The 22407-nt window shown below is 37.7% G+C and overlaps 1 protein-coding gene across 7 annotated transcripts in view; it reads left to right on the top strand.

Annotated features, from left to right (window-relative positions):
* LOC127426797 (supervillin-like) overlaps nucleotides 1–22407 on the top strand; it is an 89238-nt gene that overhangs the window by 6158 nt on the left and 60673 nt on the right. For 2 of the 7 annotated variants that reach the window (XM_051673830.1, XM_051673835.1), the window contains exons 2-3: nucleotides 1828–1904; nucleotides 20462–20986. In XM_051673830.1, the coding sequence (XP_051529790.1) occupies nucleotides 20607–20986 (380 nt within the window). In that variant the 5' untranslated portion in view covers nucleotides 1828–1904; nucleotides 20462–20606. Of the gene's footprint in view, nucleotides 1–1804; nucleotides 1936–20461; nucleotides 20987–22407 lie in introns of all 7 variants that reach the window. The other 5 variants (XM_051673836.1, XM_051673829.1, XM_051673832.1 and 2 more) reach the window with 4 other exon arrangements.

The raw sequence follows: 22407 nt of genomic DNA, 5'->3' as shown, positions 1-22407 counted from the left end.
TGCATGAGTTATATTTTCAAAATCAATGCCAAAATTTCACAATTTCTGCCAGGGTGTGCAAACTTTTGAGCACAACTGTAGTATGGACAGGTCAAATGTCAACTTCCAGGCATGCAAAGGGAAAGGCATTCAGCTGTGTCTTGACATCTCTTTCTATCTCTCTGTCTATCTGCTCGTCCTCCACGTCCCACCTCTCCATTTCCTGGCCAGTGACAGTAATGTGCATTTGGTTGGGAAGCCCCCGACCTTAAATATTTACATAGACTGAAGCGGGGGTTTGACACTGTTTAGGATTGAAAGATCTTGTATTTACAGCCTGGGCTGCATTAAGCAGAGCGGTTCTACTAATAGCTAAACACTTTGTGTGAATAATGTAGGGCTGAAACGATTAGACAACGGTATCGACAGTGTCGACAATAACAAATTGTTGACAAAAATGTTCGTTGCCGAATAGTCGCTTGATCTCATTTAATGTAACATGAGATCACATTGAACTCTAATGATGATGCACGAGAGCAGCACTGCAGTTTGCGCCTGACTGAGGAGAGAAAGAATTACGCAGCTCACAGTCCAGATGCACTCTAAACTTTCACAGCTTTAGGTGATGTAGATCACAAAGTATGAGGGAATTACAATGAAAAAATACCAAATAAGTAAATACAGAATCACTCTCTTTTTTTTTTACTTTTTTTTTTGTGGAATAAGTGGAGCTGGAGCTGCCACTCCGCTGAAGCAAAATTTGGAAGCAGATTATGTAAATAACTACAAACTCCGAAACTGGCATTTCTCTGTGCGGTCAGCAGCTCTTCTATGATTTGCATGAATGTCCCGATCTAAGGGAGAGAGATTGAAACTGCACCCGGCTGATGCACACTCTGTCGCAGGGATGCTCATCCCTTGAGCACGCATGCTTAATGCAGCTAGATTATAACGTGATGGCTCGTGACTTATTGAATCATAATATATGTCACTGTGCATTTCTTATCGTGAAGAAAATTGGCAATTCACAGATTTATTAATAAGAGAGAGTTTGGGGGCCTGGGTAGCTCAGTGGTAAAGACGCTGGCTATCACCCCTGGAGTTCGCTAGTTTGAATCCCAGGGCATGCTGAGTGACACCAGCCAGGTCTCCTAAGCAACCAAATTGGCCCGGTTGCTAGGGAGGGTAGAGTCATATGGGGTAACCTCCTCGTGGTCACTATAATGTGGTGGGGCGTGTGATGAGCCACGTGATATGATGCACAGGTTGACGGTCTCAGATGCATAGGCAACTGGGATTCGTCCTCCGCCACCTGGATTGAGGCGAATCAATAAGTGACCATGAGGACTTAAAAGCACATTGGGAATTGGGCATTCCAAAATTGGGAGAAAAAATAAAATAAAATTTGAGTTCAGTTAATAATTAAACTATTATTTATATTATCAAGGCGGTTCTCGCCTCCTCCTTTCCATTGATGTATTACATCTATTAAGATCTAATGATTAATCGTTGCAATAATACCCAAATATGCGTTCTAATTATTTTTAGATTAATCGATTATTAAAATAATCGTTAGTTGTTGCCCTAGAATAATGGGATTCCTGTGGAGTGGACTGGATCTCAGAGGTGGTTGTGGGTCTTGAGCATCACAGCACACCAGACATTCACAGCCAATGAGTGTAATTATGAAATGCAGGAAATGTCGTAATATTTGTACTGTAGTTTCTCGTGACACAATTACACTTCCCTATGTGTTCTTTTTTTTTTCATGGTTGTAAAAATATGAGAAGACTCCACAATAATTTGTAATTGTAACATGCAGCAGATGATTTTGTTTCCCTGTACCAGTGTTGTAGTCAAGACCACCTAAATCGAGACCAAGCCAAGACCAGAGTGTATCGAGACCAAGTGAAGACCAAGGCAGGGTGAGACCGAGTCAAGACCAAGATCAGACCAGTGCGAGTCCCACACTGCATGACACACTTACGATAAAATGTGGAACATGCAAACCATAGGCACTCCTCAAATTGATCTGAAAGATCCACATTCCTATAAAAACTCCCACAGAAAACAAATGAAGATTCCTCTTCATTCACCTCTTTTATTGAAATATATGTGTGTGTGTGTGTATGTATCAGTATACCATAAGAAATGTCTTGTTAAAATAATCAAAAGGCATTGCAGAGGTGAATATTATGTGTGAATTTTCCTTTGTTTTCTATGAGCAACAAATACAAACAAACACTAAGGAGCTGAAATCAACTAAACCATCTTTATTCAACACACCATCATTAAGTACAGAATATATCAAACAATTATTCAATACTTAAGTCTTCACTTTTCTCTGTCTTTTCTTAAACAAAATAGTTTTTTTTTGTTTTAGTTTTTTTAACCAACAACAAGCCTTGTATAAATGTGTGCAATTTGTTAACCACATTGCTAAATCTAGAACATAGAACAAAGAATGCCAAAACTAAGCAAAGCAGCCTATTTACAATGTAAATATTTCATATAAGTGGAGGCACATTACTGCTGTCACATCTCTAGCTCACTCACCCAAGTGAGGGAGCGCTACCGCGGCGTGTATGTCGGAGCTGACATTAGCTAACGTTGATGTAACGCAACTTTATATACATTAGCTACATAGCTTTATGTGGCCTGTCTCGTCATTGTTTATCACAAGCAAAAACATAACTTGGGAACAACAATTTGTCACTACATGCCCTGTCCCCTCATTAGCTACATTCCTCAATATGTTAACTAAATTAGGTAGATTGCGCACCTAGCTAGGTGGCAAATAGCTGGCAAACAACAAACTAGCGCTCTAAAAAACAGTAAATACATAGGTTGCTAATATGTATAGCTAATATTTGCTAAATCTCTTTGGATGAGGGGTGAAGATGAGTTTAGGTACAGATGCTGATATTCCACTTAATATCTCAGATCTTCAACTAAAGGCATTCCATTGCCAGATGCTCAGAAGATGACGATAAAGGAAACAAAACTGCAATGCTCCAGTTAGCATAGCAGGTGTTTGACTGTCACCAGAGATATCTCCCATCTACCCAATTCATAAACAATCTGCAATGCTAGCATTTGTGCTACAGGTGTACGATTATCAAAAGAGAGTATAATTTACCATGTTTTGAACACCTGCTACTCTGCTAACATTTGTTAAACAAGCTTTAATATCATGTAATGTTGAAACTTTGACTTATTTAATGATATTATTTAATAAAAGTAAATGTTTATCACTTATTTATACATTTCCACACAACTTTCGAAGTTGTAATTACGACTTCAACTGGTGTTCCATTTCAGTTTTCCCAGTAGGAAGTTGGAAAATCCGACTTTCTGAGTTGAATGGAATGCAGCAAGAGGTAGATTGCTAACGTTAGCTGGCTAGCTTTGCTAGCATCACTTACATTTAGCTTACATTTCTTTATGCTTCCTTTCTAAGTGCCGATAAAAGTTTGGCATGTTCCCAGCCATCTCGGTAAGCATTGCATTGCAGAATTTACATACTGCTGTGTGTTTTCTTTTGTACACTTTTTTGCAGATTAACTCTTTGTGGTTTAGCTGTGTCTCCCAACCTCTTTCTACCACGGCACACTTTTTACGATTAGAAAATCCCATGGCACACCACTATCCCACATAACCATCGTCTATAATTTTACTTTTCAAGAACTTGTCCATGTTTTCTGTCTGTCTTAGTAGCATGAACTCGTAATGTTTGAAATTATGCAGAAAACGCAAGTAACATAGGTATGCTGTATAATGAGGTCACAGATGCCAAGAGCGCTAATGAAAAACCAACAAATTTGTGTCTTTTCCAGTTTGTGGATTTGTTCCTGCAAATTAATTCTTGCAACCGCACAGCAAATATATTTTTATTTATTTATTTACTGTATTTTCGGGAAATAACGTCGCACCTGACTATAAGTCGCACCAGGTCAAAATTGCATTGTTGATAGAGAGAGAAAATAACACGTAAGTCGCTCTGACAGAGGTTGGATCCTGCAGGCACTAGGACCCGAGAGCAACCACCTAGCCTCCATTCACTGGTTCAGATGTCAAACCCACTCTGTGAAGATTACAGTACCTCAGAATCTACACATCGTATCATGGTGTTTTTGGACTTGTTTAAAACAGGATAATTTGCTTTTAGTAATCATATGTAACAGTTTCTCATATTCTTTTTATGTTTCATGAGAGAAACGCGACAAGTAAGCCACATCTGTTCATAACATCTGTAACTATGCTGTGCACAAATAAACAGCTTTAAGTCTGCATGTGAGGAGTTGCGTTTGACAGCGGACAAGAGTTTGTTAGAACAATAATCTTATGATGGACAAAATATTTAAACTGGCTGCATAAAATACTTTGTAATGGAAAATATGCTGAATTGGCAACTTTAAAACTCTTCTACCGTCTCTATGCCTTCACTAAAATACCGGAAAAAAGCGGTATTTATATATTTTTAGGAATTTGATAATTTTCCATGGCACACCTGACAATCTTTCAAGGCACACTTGTGGGCACAGTGGTTGGGAAACACTGGTTTAGGTAGCCAAATTGTATTGCAGAAGATTTGTCTGACATCTCTCAGACAGCCACAGTTTCTTCTCCTGTCTCCCGCATTCACTTTCTTGGAGTGCGTGTGAAGGGAGGCGGGGAGGGGTGACAGCCGTTAACAGTAACAAAAATTTCAAATTAGAAATGAGTCAATTTATTGCTTGCATTTGAAGCAGGTTTTTACATCCAATCACAGTAATGATGTTAACAAATAAATCAGACAATGCATAGGCAATTTAGTGATATCCCCGCAGTTGTGGTCTTGACCGGTCTTGAAAAAAAATACAGAGTCCTCTTTGTCTGAGACCGAGACAGAAACGAGTAAAAATGCGGTCGATTTAACGAGACAAGACGTGGCCGAGACTTTCAAAAAGTGGTCTCGAGGCCAAGACTGATCTCGAGTACTTCAACACTGCCCTATACTGTATATGAAACATGATCTGCATTCTGATGTCATAATGTTTTTATTTATTTTTATTTATTTTTATGCTGGGTTGCAGCGTGAAGCATTTGTTTCCATTGATAATGGTATAAATATTGGGGTGTTGTAATTGCACCCCCCCCCCCAATGATGATAGAAATGTGTCATCCAGTAAATGTTTTTGTGTACTGTTAAACAGTGGTAGATAGCCCATGTAATCAACAAACCCAATTCCAAGTGTTTACCACTGTGTAACATCATTTCTTCTTTCAAGACACAAGTTTAAGTTTAGCAAGCAGAATTTCCCCCCATTCAACCATTATGCAAGTCCTCAGCTGCACAATTGTACAGGGCTTTCATCGCCATGTTGTGCGCTTCATAATGTGCCACACATTCTCAATCTAAAGGGATAGTTCACATAAAAATGAAAATTCTCTCATGATTTACTCACCATTCTTTTGCAGAACACAAATGAAGATTTTTTTTTTAGCTCTGTAGGTCCATACAATGCAAGTGAATGGGTGGCAAAATTTTGAAGCTCCAAAATCCACATAAAGGGACCATATTTATTGACCAATCAGCAATGAGTATTCCAGTGAGCCAGGTAATACATTTTTACAGCAGTGGGCAGGGCTGCAAAAGTAGCTAAATGCTAAAATTCAAATCAGGATTGTCCAAAGTAAGATAAGGAATAGTTTTTTAAGGGTTTTAATACAAAGCAGAGTTTAATTGTTTTCAATTTATTTTGTTTGAATAATGAAATGAGATTAAGTCCTTTTAATTTGTAAATTATTTTAATTTTCTAGATTATCCAGACATAGTAACCACATGCTTATTAAAATACAAATTTTTTTTCATTGAATTTCCATAAAAAATAATTATATCATGATATATTCCTTTACCATGGTTATAAATTACTCGTACATAATGGGTTTTTGGTACCCCACCCACCCCTATAACCTACTAAATGCCTGGGAGTATTTACTTGCACGATTACCAAATTACACAGTACCACAGCTGCTACACTTGCGTATGGAATTCCCATTTCAGAAATACATCAGTTTTATAGTGCTCTCTCTCTCTCAGCAGTCCATCAGGCTCCAGCTTCCAGATGGCGTGAGGTCTTTGGACACCCCTTAACTGCAAAGGGAAAAAAAAAATCTTCCGAAGCATTACATTTCTTTCTCCACTGCTCCTGTTTCTCTGTCTTACACGCTTTCTCCTTCTGTCTCTGTGTGTTTTCCCTTCCCGAGTCTCCAGTTCTCGGCCTTGGAAAAATGAAGTCTTTGCTGAGTCAGCTGGGATCCCCATCAATAAAACTAATGAGCTGGAGTGCCTGGATGAATCGGTCTGGCTCGGGTTGGGGGGAAACATCTCTGATCAGCCCTGTATTGTATCAGCTGAGCATCACATTAAAACTAGGCCTGTTATCTTTCTCCCTGCTCTCGTGGCCTGTCATTATTCATTATGGCTTGCCTGTGTACTTACCCACTGGAAAATGCTCTGACAAGGATATGTTTGAGTTTGCTCTGAGATATTAGCAGGAACACCAAGGCAATTTGCCCTAATGAGGTGTTTGCCAAGTTGACTTTGTACTTTGGCATAAAAAAGTAGATTATTTTCCATGGCTGACTTGTCATCCCAGAAAGCTTTAGGGTTTGTAGTGAACATGACAGTTCCCTACAAGGACAAGAAAGTCTGGTCAGCTAGTGAGCTGGCCAGATAGGGGCTCCTCTCCCCCTGCCTTCCTCTGTATTGAGTGATCTTAGCCCCTCGGGGGTGTAAAGGATGTGTCATAGGTGGACAAGCATGTTTATTATCCCTAGCTTGATGGGGAAAAGCGTGTCTTGTTAATGTATTCAACTTCTTTTTTTTTGGTGTTCAGTGTTCAATTATAAAAAAACAAAAACACTTTCTGCATATTTGTGAACTTTTACAGCCATAGTTGGCACCAGAGTGCATGAGGTACATGTACAAAATGCTGATAACTATCAGAAATCAGCTCGTTATAAAAACCTGACAATGCAAGAAAAACGTGTTTACATGAGACTGAAAATCAATAGTTTTTTCTCCAGTCTTGACATGAAAACATAAATGTGTTGTGACACCTGTGCAAATTGAATAACACAATACCTAGAAAAATGGGGGTAATGGGCAAAAATCTAGGTGTGCCCATTGGGTTTTGTTTAAGCCTTTTATAACCTTTCCCCGATAAAAGAACAAAGTTTAAGGTGTTTAAATTACCATATATGTTATCGGCTTATTAAGCATAATCATTGTAAGGTCCTGCAAGTAAATGTGAGAGGGAAAACTGGCAGGTTAGTACCGTTTGTGCTGCATGAGTTTGCTCTTCCCCTTACCGAGAGTAAATCCTGCAGGGCTGGAAAACAATGCAGGAAAGTGAAGACAAAAGAATAAACACCAGCTTCTGTTCAGAAAAGTATTACTCTTTCATTCTCCCTGTGTTTACATCGGTCCAGGGACAATGCTTAATCATGCCACAGTCTTTTCTTTGAGAAACTGTGAGTGGAAAGTACTTCTCAAACTAGATTTTTACATCTGAAGAAGACATGAGTGGTGCTTTCCCATGCAAAATTCATTACCAATATACTACGGGTGTTGTGGGTGGTTGCTCAATTATTGCTATGTAGTTCCTAAGGTGTTCTGAATGGTTGCTAGATGGTTGCTTACTGGCCCAAGTCAAATAATCCCAAATTGTGATATTGATCTGGTCTCTAATTTAATGTAAGTCTCAGGAATTTTTTTCACCGGTGTTGTTGTCTGATCTTGTAGGGAGGTAGCTAGGAGGCAAAACTTGATATTTCGAAATTTGCGACATTGTGTTCTGTCCATGTGATCATAAATGAAATGACCCGTCAAACATCAAAATCTCTCTATCTGATAATAATTCCAAATTCTGTCACAGATGTGCTTCTAATGTTACACTTTGTTCACATTATGGACTATGAAGTTCTGTGAACTTGTGCATGTGTGTATGTGCTTTAACCGGCAAAGTTAAAAAACCTCATGTTAGCACAGCGGTTGATTGACATGTAGAAGTTTCACACTAGAACTCATTTATTTCACTGGGCTCAAACAAGGGGAATCAAAAAATCTATCGTTAAAGCCTATCTACTCTCATTTATATGCCATTGTAATGGATGCTATGTCCCTCAATGCTCTTGTACTTATAAAATGGAAACAAGTATGACTGATAAAAATAGATCATGACAGAAATGTTACAGAGAGTGATGAACAGTGTTGGGGGTAACGCGTGTTACGTAATCGGATTACTTTTTTTTGAGTAACGAGTAAAGTTACACAATATTTTTTATTTTAGACCATAATATCGGAATTACTTTTTAAATAAAGTAACGTGTTGCTTTTGTACACATCTACTGTCCCTGTATTGCGAGAAATCAGGAGTAAAAGTGTGCAAACTTCGGGGAGGAGACATGACAGAACCATGAAAATGTATTGTACTTTTTTAAATGAAATAAATATTCAACTAATATTCAAATTTTAAAGTCAGCTGAGTTTTAAATTGACGTTGTTTCCTTAGTCCACAAGAGGGTGCAATAAATACATAAACCATTCAGCACCGTTATATTATTGCACAGAACATTCCTATCCTGGCTGTTAAAAAAGAGCATTTAATTTTAAACTAATGTGCATAAAATAAATAAAGTTTTAGTCTGTCCATATTCTCAAATGATAAGTCAAAATTAAAGTTAGGGGGGAAAATGCTTCAATAGACAGTTCACTTGGTGTTACACTTGCACTGATTCCTACTACTCCAGACTCAAGCTTCATAATAACAGTGAAATACCACATAATTTTTTTCATTCAGTACAGTTGTATGTAGAGTAGCAATATTCACAGATAGCTGGTATTCGGCTGAACTCTGTGGTGAAGCGGTGCTGACTATGAGCCCAGGCCAGGGGCTGTTCAAACAGATGGAACACAACAGACTGGAACTGAACGCAAGGATCTCAAGACACACATTTCCAAGTTGAACATCTTTCTTTACAAAGCATTTAAACAACTCATTGCTTAATCTGAGAAATGCTTATAAGAGAGCAAGATGCAATTGCCAAAGACCTCCACCAACTGTAAGGGGCGGTTCAAACCGAACTCGTTTGCAACCATCCATTTGTTTTTGTATGTAAACGTGCAATAGACGAACATCTTTGTTTTTGTTTATTCAGCATCTCATGCAGGAGTGCTGTTTTTTAGGTGATGTGCCTTTTAAGCAGCTTGGAAAATGATGTCAAGCCTTTAGGCAATTAGCCAATTAGCTTCTGATAGGCTAATTGGCGTCAATTTGAGGTGTCACTGTGGATGTATTTTAAGGCCTACCTTCAAACTCAGTGCCTCTTTGCTTGACATAATGGGAAGATCAAAATAAATCAGCCAAGAACTCAGAAAAAAAAAATTATGGACCTCCACGAGTCTGGTTCATACTTGGGAGCAATTTTCAAATGCCTGAAGGTACCATGTTCATCTCTACAAACAATAGTACGCAAGTATAAACACCATGGGACCACACAGCCATCATACCGCTCAGGAAGACGTATTCTGTCTCCTAGAGATTAACGTAGTTTGGTGTGAAAAGTGCAAATCAATCCCAGAACAACAGCAAAGGACCTTGTAAAGATGCTGGAGGAAACAGTGTCTATATCCACAGTAAAACGAGTCCTATATCGACATAACCTGAAAGGCTGCTCAGCAAGGAAGAAGCCACTGCTTCAAAACTGCCATAAAAAAGCCAGACTACAGTTTGCAAGTGCACATGGGGACAAAGACCTTACTTTGTTGTCCTCTGGTCTGATGAAACAAAAATTGAACTGTTTGGCCATAATGACCATCGTTATGTTTGGAGGAAAAAGGGTGAGGCTTGCAAGCCGAAGAACACCATCCCAACCGTGAAGCATGGGGGTGGCAGCATCATGTTTGCTTTGCTGCAGGAGGGACTGGTGCACTTCAAAAATAGAAAATCAGGAAGTAAAATTATGTGGATATATTGAAGCAACATCTCAAGACATCAGCCAGGAAGTTAAAGCTCAGTCGCAAATGGGTCTTCCAAATGAACAATGACCCCAAGCATACCCCCAAAGTTGTGGCAAAATGGCTTAAGGACAACAAAGTCAAGGTATTGGAGTGCCCATCACAAAGCTCTGACCTCAATCCAATAGAAAATCTGTGGGCAGAACTGAAAAAGTGTGTGTGAGAAAGAAGCCCTAAAAATCTGACTCAGTTACACCAGTCCTGTCTGGAGGAATGGGCCAAAATTCCAGCAACTTATTGTGAGAAGCTTGTGGAAAGCTACCCAAAACGTTTGACCCAAGTTAAACAATTTAAAGGCATTGCTGCCAAATACTAACAAAGTGTATGTAAACTTCTGACCCACTGGGAATGTGATGAAAGAAAGAAAAGCTGAAATAAATCATTCTCACGACTATTATTCTGACATTTCACATTCTTAAAATAAAGTAGTGATCCTAACTGACCTAAGACAGGGAATGTTTTCTTCAATTAAATGTCAGGAATTGTGAAAAACTGAGTTTAAATGTATTTGGCTAAGGTGTATGTAAACTTCTGACTTCAAATGTAAACATTTGGGTATAAATTGCATGTATTTTTGTCACATTGTTCTAACCGCTTGAGGTTAGCTTTAATGTTAGCATCCTCTCAGCCTTGTCGGCAAACATACTGCTGTTCTCCACTAATGCAGCATCTAGTCAACAAATTAATTACTTTATAATGATATGACAACGTGTACTGTATACATACCTTTTCGCTGTTGATGTTTTAAATCCGCATCTGAAGTGTTCCTCTCCATGCAGAGTGTAGTCTCACATGTCAAAACAAACACCACAAGGCATCAGTGAAGTGATAGTTTTTATTTCACCTCTAGAGGCTCTCATACTGTATATCAACAGCGGACCCTTCCCAGCCGCTCAAGTACCAGACGCAACAGGGAAAAACTATCAGTGGGGAATTTTTTTTTCCTCCCCAATTTGGAATTCCCAGTGCGCTCTAAGTCCTCGTGGTGGCGTAGTGACTCGCCTCAATCCGGGTGGCAGAGGGCGATTCTCAGTTGCCTCCATCAATCCACGCATCTTATCACGTGGCTTGTTGAGCGCATTACCGCGGAGACGTAGCACACGTGGAGGCTTAACGCTATTCTCCGCGGCATCCACGCACAACTCACCACGCACCCCACCGAGAGCGAGAAACTCATTATAGCGACCACGAGGAGGTTACCCCATGTGACTCTACCCTTCCTAGCAACCGGGCCAATTTGGTTGCTTAGGAGATCTGGCTGGAGTCACTCAGCACGCCCGGGATTCGAACTCACGACTCCAGGGGTCGGTGGGGATTTTTGCCTATAACGATAGTTCCAGAAACCTGTCATCGTTGCCGATTAACCAGCAAGACCAATATATCGGTCAACCTGTATATAGGATATTGTATTGCCATCTCCCATTACTAACAGATAATATATGTGTTTAACTGCAGGTTACATACAGTAAGCTCTTTCTTGGAGTACAGGCCCTGTGCAGACCTTCAATCAGAAGGTGTGTTTAATGAGAGACATATTTTTTCTCCTCCATTGAGTGGCTGGTGTGTATAGTTCCAACACTCCCAATATATCAGTGTAATGAGTACAAGGTGAGGCACAGTGCTGGTGCTGGCTTTCATTGTGAATTGTTTTGGGCTTAAGATACAGCCTAGAACATGTAGTTGTCAGATAATGTTATTGGATTACAGGCTGATGATGCATGCTGAGCCTCCTCTCACCTGACCCACAGCGAATACACATTATCACATGCTCACTCCACAGCTACACATTCACTCTTTAAAAACTTTGTGGAAGTCTGATATCTAAACTTAACAATCTTTTTTTTATGCTTTACTGTTTAGCCAACATTGTTAGCTTTTTTGTGTACAGAATTTGAACAACGAACAATGATTATAGCAATGCTATTGACACCAGCCAATCACATTTAAGAAAAAAAGTTTTGTTGTTGCAGAATACATTATCACATTAAATCACACCCACAGCATTGAGGTTTGAGAGCAATATTATTCTGTCAGCATGATAACTGACACTCCTGTTGTGCCTTTGCGGTGTTTACTAATGATAGCCATTTATCATTCATGTACAACCGCTGGGCATGTGTGGATTTAATCTTCAAAACAGTTCAGGCAAATGTCTTGCTGCCAGCATATACATATAAACATGAATCATTATGAATCACTATGGTGCTCTCACTGTTCCAAGCAAATCATTACACCCAAAGGCACCTCCAGCCAAGCAGGTCAGACAGTGGATTTAGCCTCAGGTCAAATAGATTAGTCCAGATGGACACTGAGAAGGTAATTTTAGCAGTACAGGTTACAGGAATGGTTTTTGAGTTTTTAAGTGTCTGAGTTATGTGCTCTGTTACTCCTTTTATACTGAAATGCACAATTAATCAAATTAAAATCGTGATGTGTCCTTGTGTGATTATTAAACCATGAAAAGGTGTGTACTTTTATTGAATGTGTGAAGCTGACTGCTCATACACTGGAAACTCCACAGACATTGAGAATCATTCGCATTGTATGAGATGACAGAGTAGAGCACTAATACACTGTAAAGCACACAGCACATGTAGACTATACTGTATATTTATATAATTAAATCACAGCAAGTTTTAATGATAACATTGGGCCATGTTGCAAACTGTTTATCTGGTAGTATGAAGCTTCCATCAAAAACATATATAAAAAAAAAAAATCTCAATTCAAAATAAAAGCTAGATGCCTGAAATGGAAGTACAATAATAAATTGCAGCTGCATAGTAAAATGTAACATTCACTGATGTAATAGTAATAATAAATAATGACTAATATTAAAAATTAAACAATATGTCACAAGCAAGAGTGCTGTCATACTGAAAAGTTTGTTAAAAAAAATGCAATGGTATGATGAAAAGTAATTGTTCTATGTTCACTTGTTAAACTTTTTTTTATTTATTGTTCTATTTTCACTTATTAAAAGTTTTAAGAATTAATTTGATTAGACACCATTTTGGTGATGAAATTAAATCAAACTTACATTTTGAAGAAATTTTGAGGAAAACAAATGGATTTCATTAGGGCTCTACATAAAAACACATAAGCAGTGCATACTTAATTGAGAAACACTTGAAGGACACATTCATTTCTTTTAATCTATTATTAACATTGAAATTCAACTTTAAAAAGGCTAATTGAGTGTGTTCAGTAGCATGTTAAAGCATATTATTGGTGTGGTATCGAAATTGGTATCGAGAGTGAAATTTCAGTGTTATCTGTACAGACTGCTGAAGTTTTGGTATTATGACAACACTGTGCTAGTGTACAACTAAACGTTAAAGGAATAGTTCACCCAAAAATGAAAATTCTCACCATTTACTCACCCTCATGCCATCCCAGATGTGTATGACTTTCTTTCTTCTGCAGAACAGAAATGAAGATTTTTGGAGGAATAGTTTAGCTCTGTAGGTCCATAAAATACAAGTGAATGGGTGCCACATTTTTGAAACTCCAAAAAGCACATATAGCCATCATAAAATGAAATCCATTCGACTCAAGTGGATTCATTAATGTCTTCTGAAGCGAAATGCTAGGTGTAAGAAATAGATCAATATTTAAAACTTTTTTACTAAAAATGTTAGTTTCCGGCCATCTCCTTGATGAGATGTGAAGTAAGCACGTAAGTGGAGGCCTACGTAGATCCCTTATTAACCTTATTGCACAGATATATTCTTTTGTAGATCCCTTATTAACAGCTGTTTCCACACAAAAGCAGTTTATGCAGCGGTCTGAGCAAGAAGCTCGTTCTGAGGCATCTCCTCCATTCACTTGCATTCAAATTGATTCAAAGAGCTCTCCTTGTTCACCGTTCCAAGATGGCGCCGCAGTTGACATATCCAAACCAGCCAAATGGGGCATCTATGTTTGATTATCTATGCTCCTCTGTTGTAAACAACACTGCACTTCAGCGCTTAGGCTTACATGCTTGCATCACACGAGGCAGTTTGAAATCCACCCTCGTCAAAAAGGTTTTAAATATCAATCTATTTCTTACACCTGGCGTTTTGCTTCAGAAGACATTAATTAATCCACTGGAGTTGTATGGATTAATTTTATGATGGCTATATGTGCTTTTTAAATGCATTTGCATTTATTGGACCTACAGAGCTGAAATATTCTTCCAAAAATCTTCATTTGTGTTCTGCTGAAGAAAGAAAGTCATACACATTTGGGATGGCATGAGGGTGAGTAAATGATGAGAGAATTTTCATTTTTAAGTGAACTAATCCTTTAATTCTGAGCAGATAAATATGCATTCAAAGTTTGCTGTGTTTCTCCTCTTGGGAAATTGACGAAAAATATTGTTGACTCATCTTGCACTACGCACATCCAATTAAAGGTTCTCCTGAACTAGAATGTCAAAAGACTAGTTACTAGCAAGTTGCAAATTGTGGTTCATAGATGTGATGTAGCTGAAGCCTTATGGATTGCTTATATGCTGCCTTATGTGCTTTTGCACCTTCAAAGGTTTTGTCACCATTCACTTGCATTGTATGGACCAACAAAGCTGAGATATTCTTCTTAAAATCTTTGTTTGTTTTCTGCAGAAGAAAAAAAGTAATACATATTAGGGCTGAAACTATTAACTTCATCTACAACGTCGACAATAAAAAAAAATTGCAGACAAAAATGTGCGTTGTGGAATAGTCGTTTGATCTCATTTAATGTAACATGAGATCACATTAAACTCTGATGATGACGATGACGATGATGATGATGGCGACGACGATGCGCGAAAGCAGCACTGCAGCTCACGCCTGCCTGAGGAAAGGAAGAATTACAATGCTCACAGTCCAGATACACTCTAAACTTTCCAAACAGTTTCAGGTGATGTAGATTGCAAAGTATGAGGGAATTATATGTCCCGATCTAAAGGAGAGAGATTGAAACTGCACCCGGCTGATGCACACTCTGTCGCGGGGACGCTCATCCCTCAAGCGCGCATGCTTAATGCAGCTAGATTATAACATGATGGCTCGTGACTTATTGAATCATAATATATGTCACTGTGCATTTCTTATCATGAAGAAAATTGGCAATACGCAGCTTTATTAATAAGAGAGAGTTTTTTTTTTTTTTTTTTTTGAGTTAAAGATGGATTGAAGTGAACAGAAAGGTGAGAGAGGTCGTCTTCGCCCCGTTATACACTGCAACAAAATACGTTTTTGATCTGTTTTTGTTTTGGCTTGTTTTCAATATAAATATCTAAAACTCCTTTAAAACAATGTACATTTTCTTTAGCAGCTATACTGCACAAGAAAAAAATTGTTATCTGAGAATATTGAATATAATATTAAAAATACAAATATTTTAAAATATCTAAAAAAAAGTTTTCGCCTGAGAAGCAGCATATCAGATATTTAGACTTGCTTTTAGAAAATAGTTCTTAAATATAAGTATATTTTGTCTTTACTGTACTCACAGATGTATAACCAAGTGAAAAAATACACTTATATACAAAATACACTTATATTTAAGATACATTCTCTCAAAGCAAGTCTAAATATCTTATATGTGGCTTCTCAAGTAAATGTATCTTGTTTTAAGGATTTGTAGACAATTTTAAATGGAAAACAAGATAAAAACACTTGATAACACTGATTTTTTGCAGTGTATTTCTTTACTGAATTAAACAAAGTATCTTTTTTCCTTTAATTCAGTGAATATCATTTAGAGGTATTTAGAGATGATTTTGTCCTCTTTATTGTTAGTAAGCATGTTTAATACAACCTTTTAAGTTGGGGCACTAGCTGAATAATCGGTTAAGAGCTAAAGATTACTCGTTGCAGTAATCACAGAATAGTTGAATAATTGTTCTAATAATCATTAGATTAATCGATTATCAAAATAATCATTAGTTGCAGCCCTAATACATATCTGGGATGGCATGAGGGTGAATAAATGATGAGAGAATTTTGGGGTGAACTGTTCCTTTAAAAAAAACAAAGGTTGATATGCCCCACCCAAACTTCCTGTTTCAACAGGAAATATGTCAACACAAGAAAGAGAACTGCACTAGTCAAGCAATTTCATGAGGTCTTCAAAAGTGCAGGACAGGATGCTGGTGGTCCAGAGATGTATGAAACAAAATTGTTCTCCATTGTAGAGTTGACGGGAAAATGTTGCCTGTGCCCGAGGATTCAGTTTTAGGGAACATCTGGTGTTGAAAGCGGTCCAAAACTCTTCCCTACCCCCTTATTCTCTGGGAAATGCTGGGCAAGGCTTAACTGTTAGTTTTCTGTCATATACAGAAGCTGGTTATCCAATGCCATAAATGCTATATATTCTAATACTATACAAGACATGCAGGCCTGATGACTGTACTTAGGGAGGATGTGGGTTACAGTTTGATTTCAGAATATTACAAAGGAAGCTGCTTTTCAGACAACACTTCCTCTCCCATTGTGACTTGAGAGATCAAAGGCCAAAACATCCGGACAGTCCTTGAGGATTGTTACTATTAGAGTTTTGGCTAGGAATCAAACATAATGTGTCAATTTGTGATGTATTAATAAGGCTCTGGACATTCGGATAAATAGGTTTCCCACCACTAGGTTCTTTTAAAAGCTCAAAGTTTTTGTTTTCAGAAAGTTATTTTAACCCTTTCACCCCTTTTTTTTTTTTTTTTTTTTTTTTTTTAATGCCTTTGGCATCGCTTGTCTGTACAAGCAGTGATTGCTTAATTGCGTAACAAAAGAATACAGAGCTTACAGTTATTTAGAAGCATTTTGCTGTTAAATGAATCCTATCATATTATCTTATTGCATCTTCTATTGTTTGTCAAGGTTTTTGTTCATAAATTAGTCATAATTGATTATTTCATGACTATTTTCCACCTCCTCTCTAACTCTTTAGAATTAAACAGGCAGGTTTTTTTTTTTTTTTGCTTGCTGCTGTTCCTTTAAGATTTCTACATGAATGCTCTCTTCGCATGAGATGAAAAACTGCACTTTGTTTTGCTCAGTCAGATCCAGTATAGTTTGCACTGCTCCATCCTTCAATTACAGCCTCTTTGCACAGCATGCATTACATTGTGACAGATTCACAAAACATGTGCCACTTAAACTGTTAAGATCAGACTGAAATGGACCTGACTGGGCAGGTCGTCAAGTTGCTCAATTTTGAAAAGTTGTAGTTTACATGTAAATGTGAGCATGTGAATGGATTCATCTGTGTGATGCCTGGAAGTTGCAGAAGATTGGAACAAAGTTTTTTTGCAACTTTCAATAATCAATAAAAATATAAGTAAATGTTTTTTTTTGGTTGTTTTGGACTGGGGAGGAAGTTTTGAAAGTTGTAGTACACAAACACTTAATATAAAATTGCACAGAATGGACCCTTTAAATCTCTGTTCTGCTGATATGGCCAATGTCTTTGCAAGTGACTCATACATTTACATATCTCAAATTGTTCTCCCCTTAATCTGGTAAAAAAACAACAATGTATGTTTCCAAACATAGCTTCTTTTTTCCTTTTTTCGGACTCTGATGGAGTAGCTTGGTTTTCACACTGCTTTATATGTAATGGCAAAGAGCACACAGTGGACCCCAGTATGGCTTGTCGAATTGTGTATTCTTCTAATCATAGAGTCAAAGTGAGCAGTTTTGCCTCTTGTGGGATTTACTCCCTTGGAAAGAGGATTGTGTGCTATGGTTTTGGTTGTTTTTAGCATTTTTGCTAATTTTTGTGAAAGCACCATGGTTTTATGATGTCTCCTGGGCCCCGTTACTGGTAAAGCTCTTCAGATAATCCCATTTTCAACTTTCCATTGTACCTTCTGTAATAAAAAAACCCCACATATTAAAGAATATCTGTAACCAGACCTTGATTTATGTCCATGTAAATACATACTGGTTTGAGCTAAAGGTCCCTGTGATGATGCTCTCTGTCTCTCCAGTGGTGCTCTTAAAAATTTTTCTGCTATGCAGTAGGCTATGGCCACACCAGGACATATTTGCGACCCTCTCCAGGTCACTGGTTATTACAGCTCCTCTGAGGGTGATGTCATCTCATCTGTGACTCCACTATTACCTCGTTCCCCAGCATTCCACCCCCTACTACTATCTGTCATCCCTTCTCATGATCATTTTATGATCTCACCTGCAATACTCAGTCCACATCAGTATTCTCCCAATTATTAACTCAGTCTTTCCCTTCCAATTATCTTTGCCCAATTTCATTCATGTTGTTTCTCCCTGACTTTCTCCATCTCATCCTCCTGCTCTCTCTCTCTCTGTTTCTCCCAATGTGGAAGCTGTTAAATGTGAGGTCCCAGATGTGACCCATTAACCCCTGCACCCCGCAGCAGGAATCCAGAAGAGCAGTGCTAAGTTCCCTTATTGCCCCCAATCCCCACTAACACAAACACACCCTCACCAGCTCATAATTCTTTCTGTTTCTCAGCTACGTCTAAACTTAATCACACATTGTAGTGTTTACAGACTAGGGTTGGGCTTTTCAGTATGTTTGCATTGATTTGGTTGGTGAGTTAAAATAAAGCAACGTAGTGAAAATCATGATGATTTTAATGCACTTTTTAGTTGACCTTAAGTTTGCTAGAGAATGGCTGGGTATTGCCACCCACCTCACGGTAAAATACGAATTCGATACTTATGTCACAATTCAATACATTACATTATCATAATTGTATAGTGATTGAAACCCAAACCAGTAAGAAAAACCCAGCATGTCTGCAAAGTGAGTGAACCTACCGGTTCAGTTTTGCTCTCTTGCATCATAGAAGCAATTCTGACCGAGAAACGCCGCCTCAGATGTGTACTCCTATTTAGACAACCTGCTTCGTTGTTATTGAATTGTTGGACATGGAGTGAATACACAACAAGATTAATAAAAATATCAATACAGGGATCTAAAGTGTCGATCCAGTATCGTTAGAAAAAGTATGTTGATAATATATTGATATTTTGTATCGGCACAGCTCTACTAAAGAGTGTGTCATCAACTTGTTTCGTGATTTTTCGCACGCGTCGTGAGTATAAAAGTGTTAGGACAGATGTTTTAATTGCATGTCTGATTTAGGTCAGATCCACACTAATCCGTTTACAATTGAAAACGTTTTCAGTTTGCTAAAGTCATTGTTTTAAAAAGTATGCGGTAATGGAGAGCGTATTCGAAACGTTCTATATTCGGTGGAAGAAAATGGTGTTACAGTGTGGATGAGAGGTGTAAACATAGCAAAATTAATGCATTTTCAAACATCATGCATCACATTGTTTGCATCATCACACCCGCATGGCATCTTGGATGTATAAAACAGTTTTAGGAAAAATATATGTAGGGAAATATTTTTCTTTATAATTACTATATATTGTTTTATTGATACATATAAATGAAAATTATACTGTACATTTTCATTCTAGTGTTCATTTAGGCCACGTATACACTGCAGCTAAATACGGTTGTCAGTTGACTTTTTAGTGCTTAATCCTGTTCTTTACAAACACAGTTTACTAATTTACGGGAGTGACAACCACATTCACATTACTACCCTATTATTAACTCCTGGAAATTTCAGATAGTGACTACCACATTTTCATAAATTCACACATGGATGAAAATTTAGGGGATATACTCCTGTGTTTAAATGTGGTTGTCACTCCCAAACCTTTGTAGTGTATACGTGGCCTTAGTGAAAACGGGGTGGAAACATTCTTTTTAATTATGGATTTATATAATATATTGTCAAAAAAGGCTGAAACATTTGATAAAAATATATTAATATTTTTTATGACATGCACACACTCACACATGTTCTTATGATGCTACTGTAGATGCTCAACTCGTCCGAAGTAGACTATTTATGCTGACTTGGTCGTGCTTGTACAGTGTGCATTTGGATGCATGTAGAATGAAAAGGAATAAAAAGAGATGCCCAAATATCTATGGCAAAAGATTTCTTGTGCAGTACAATAATTTGGTCATGGTGGTGTTCTGTAAGAATGGATTTCACTGACTATGTGCTGAGTTCACTCTGGTGCTAATCTCTCTGTCTTTCTCATCTATCTCTCTCTGTCTTTCTCTGGGGCTATTCAGGGTAATATGAGAATCAGAGCAATGTGGGCTGGGTGTTGGAGCCCTGTGTGTTTTCTTGTAGCTGGATCACTGCACTTCTTTGCAGGCTTTCTTTCAAAGAACTTGGCTGACAAAAAACTTGCCATAGGAAGGATTAGAGTATAGGTGTGTTTGTGATTGCGTCAGTGTTTTTTATTCAATTTTCAGAGAAACATCCTGTTTTCTCTTTTTATTCTATTCTATTCCATTCATTGATTAAACAAAAGCTTTTTTAAATTCAAGATCCCCCACCTCAGTAGCATGAACTCTGTTTGTCTCTCTCAACAGTGCAATGGTACCAGCAAGCTCATTGTCCACTGAGAAGTAAACAGGAACGCCCACTGTCGCCATCAGTCGTTGGAGCTGTGGACTCTTCCGTGTTGTAGCTTATATCACAACCAAAGGAAGTGTAATCGCCTTTCAGGAGTGAGAGATGATGGATGCTCTGGACTCTTTGCAAGGCTCATCTTCTCTGGACTCCAAAGCTGAACGTATCGCCCGCTACAAGGCGGAAAGAAGGCGGGAGCTGGCTGAACGGTATGCCAACCTAGAGGAAAGTTCATCCAAGTATACAAAGAGACATTGGGAAACAACAGACAAATCTGATGCAGTGCCAAGCTCTGAGCAGAAGAACTCCGATGTTTCCTCTGAACCAAACCTTAAGTCCGATAAAGACGGTGGTGCTTTGAGTGAGAAAGGAGAAGGGAACAATTATGAAGAAAAGTCCAAAACGGATTCCACAATGACCTCCAAGATCTCCATTGCTCACAGTGATGAGAACAAGCAAGTAACAAGATCACACCAACAGCACAGGTAAGTTTGATTCTCAAGGTGATACACTAAAGTCCAATTTGACCTTTTTAAGAGAAGTATCACAGGTCTCGCATTTCACAGCTCAGTAAGTTCAGATAGAGATAAAAGTTTAAGACACTTTTACGCTAGAGCTTTTGGTGCTGGCATGGGAATCATAAGGAATTTAACAGTTCTGGTTCAGATTCTGACTTCTCTTAATTATTCTGGTTCCTTAATGGTTCCATTATGATTCTTTTAGTACTCTAAGTACTATAAATATCTGGAAAAAGAATGCAGTTTTTATTGCATTTAGTGCCCTCAACAGTCTTTTTTCAAATAATTAGAGAACACATAACACAGTAACAGATCTTCAGTTTCATCTGCAGTCGGACAGGACAAAACTATTGGCTTGCATATTTGTGAGTCAGATTGATTCAGTAACCACTTCGACTGATTCGATTTATGATGCATTAAAAATAACTGGGTCATAAGAGTCATTCTTCTGGGAATCAGACCACACTGGTCGTTAGGGCAGCAACGAACAATTATTTTGATAATCGACTAATCTAATGATTATTAAAATGATTATTCGGGTGATTATTGCAACAATTATTCATTTGCAATTAACCAACAATTTAGCTTGTGCCTCAGGTTAAAAGGTTGCATTAAACATGCTTACTAACAATAAAGAGGACACAATCATCTTTTAAAAATACCTCTAAATAGCATTCGTTGAATAATGGTGAAAAAAATACTTTTTATTAAGATTTTTTTTACAATTCAGTAAAAAAATCACTGCAAAATTCCTATTGTTATCAAGTGTTTTTTCTTGTTGTTTTTTAAATATCTAAAAATCCTAAAACAAGATACATTTACTTGAGAAGCAACAGAAAAGATATTTAGTCTGGCTTTTTAGAGAATGTATCTTAAATATAAGTGTATTTTTTTTCACTTGCTTATTCTTCTGCCAGAGCAGTAAAGACAAAATATATTCAAGATATATTCTCTGAAAGCAAGTCTTAATATCTTATATGTTGCTTCTCAGGTAAATGTATCTTGTTTTAAGGGGTTTGAGATACTTTAAAATATTTAAACATGAAATATTATATTAAACGTTCTCCGATAACAAACTTTTCTAAAGTAAATGAACGTTGTTTTAAAGGATTTTTAAATATTTATATTGGAAAACAAGCCAAAAAAAGACTAATTAAAAAAAGTATTTTGTTGCAGTGTTGCAGCTAAGACTACCCTTTCTTACCTTTTTGTTCACTTGATTTCGATCCATCACAAACAACAAACTCTCTCCTCTTAATAGAGCTGCTTATCGCTGATTTTGTTCACAATAAGATACAGTTGAAGTCAGAAGTTTGCATACACTTAGGTTGAAGTCATTAAAACTCATTTTTTAACCACTCCACAGATTTCATATTAGCAATCTATAG

The sequence above is a fragment of the Myxocyprinus asiaticus genome, chromosome 36 (assembly GCF_019703515.2).
Source record: "Myxocyprinus asiaticus isolate MX2 ecotype Aquarium Trade chromosome 36, UBuf_Myxa_2, whole genome shotgun sequence".
Classification (NCBI taxonomy): Eukaryota; Metazoa; Chordata; class Actinopteri; order Cypriniformes; family Catostomidae; genus Myxocyprinus; species Myxocyprinus asiaticus.
Note: the sequence above shows the minus strand (reverse complement) of the source record. Positions and strands in the feature narration are given on the sequence as shown.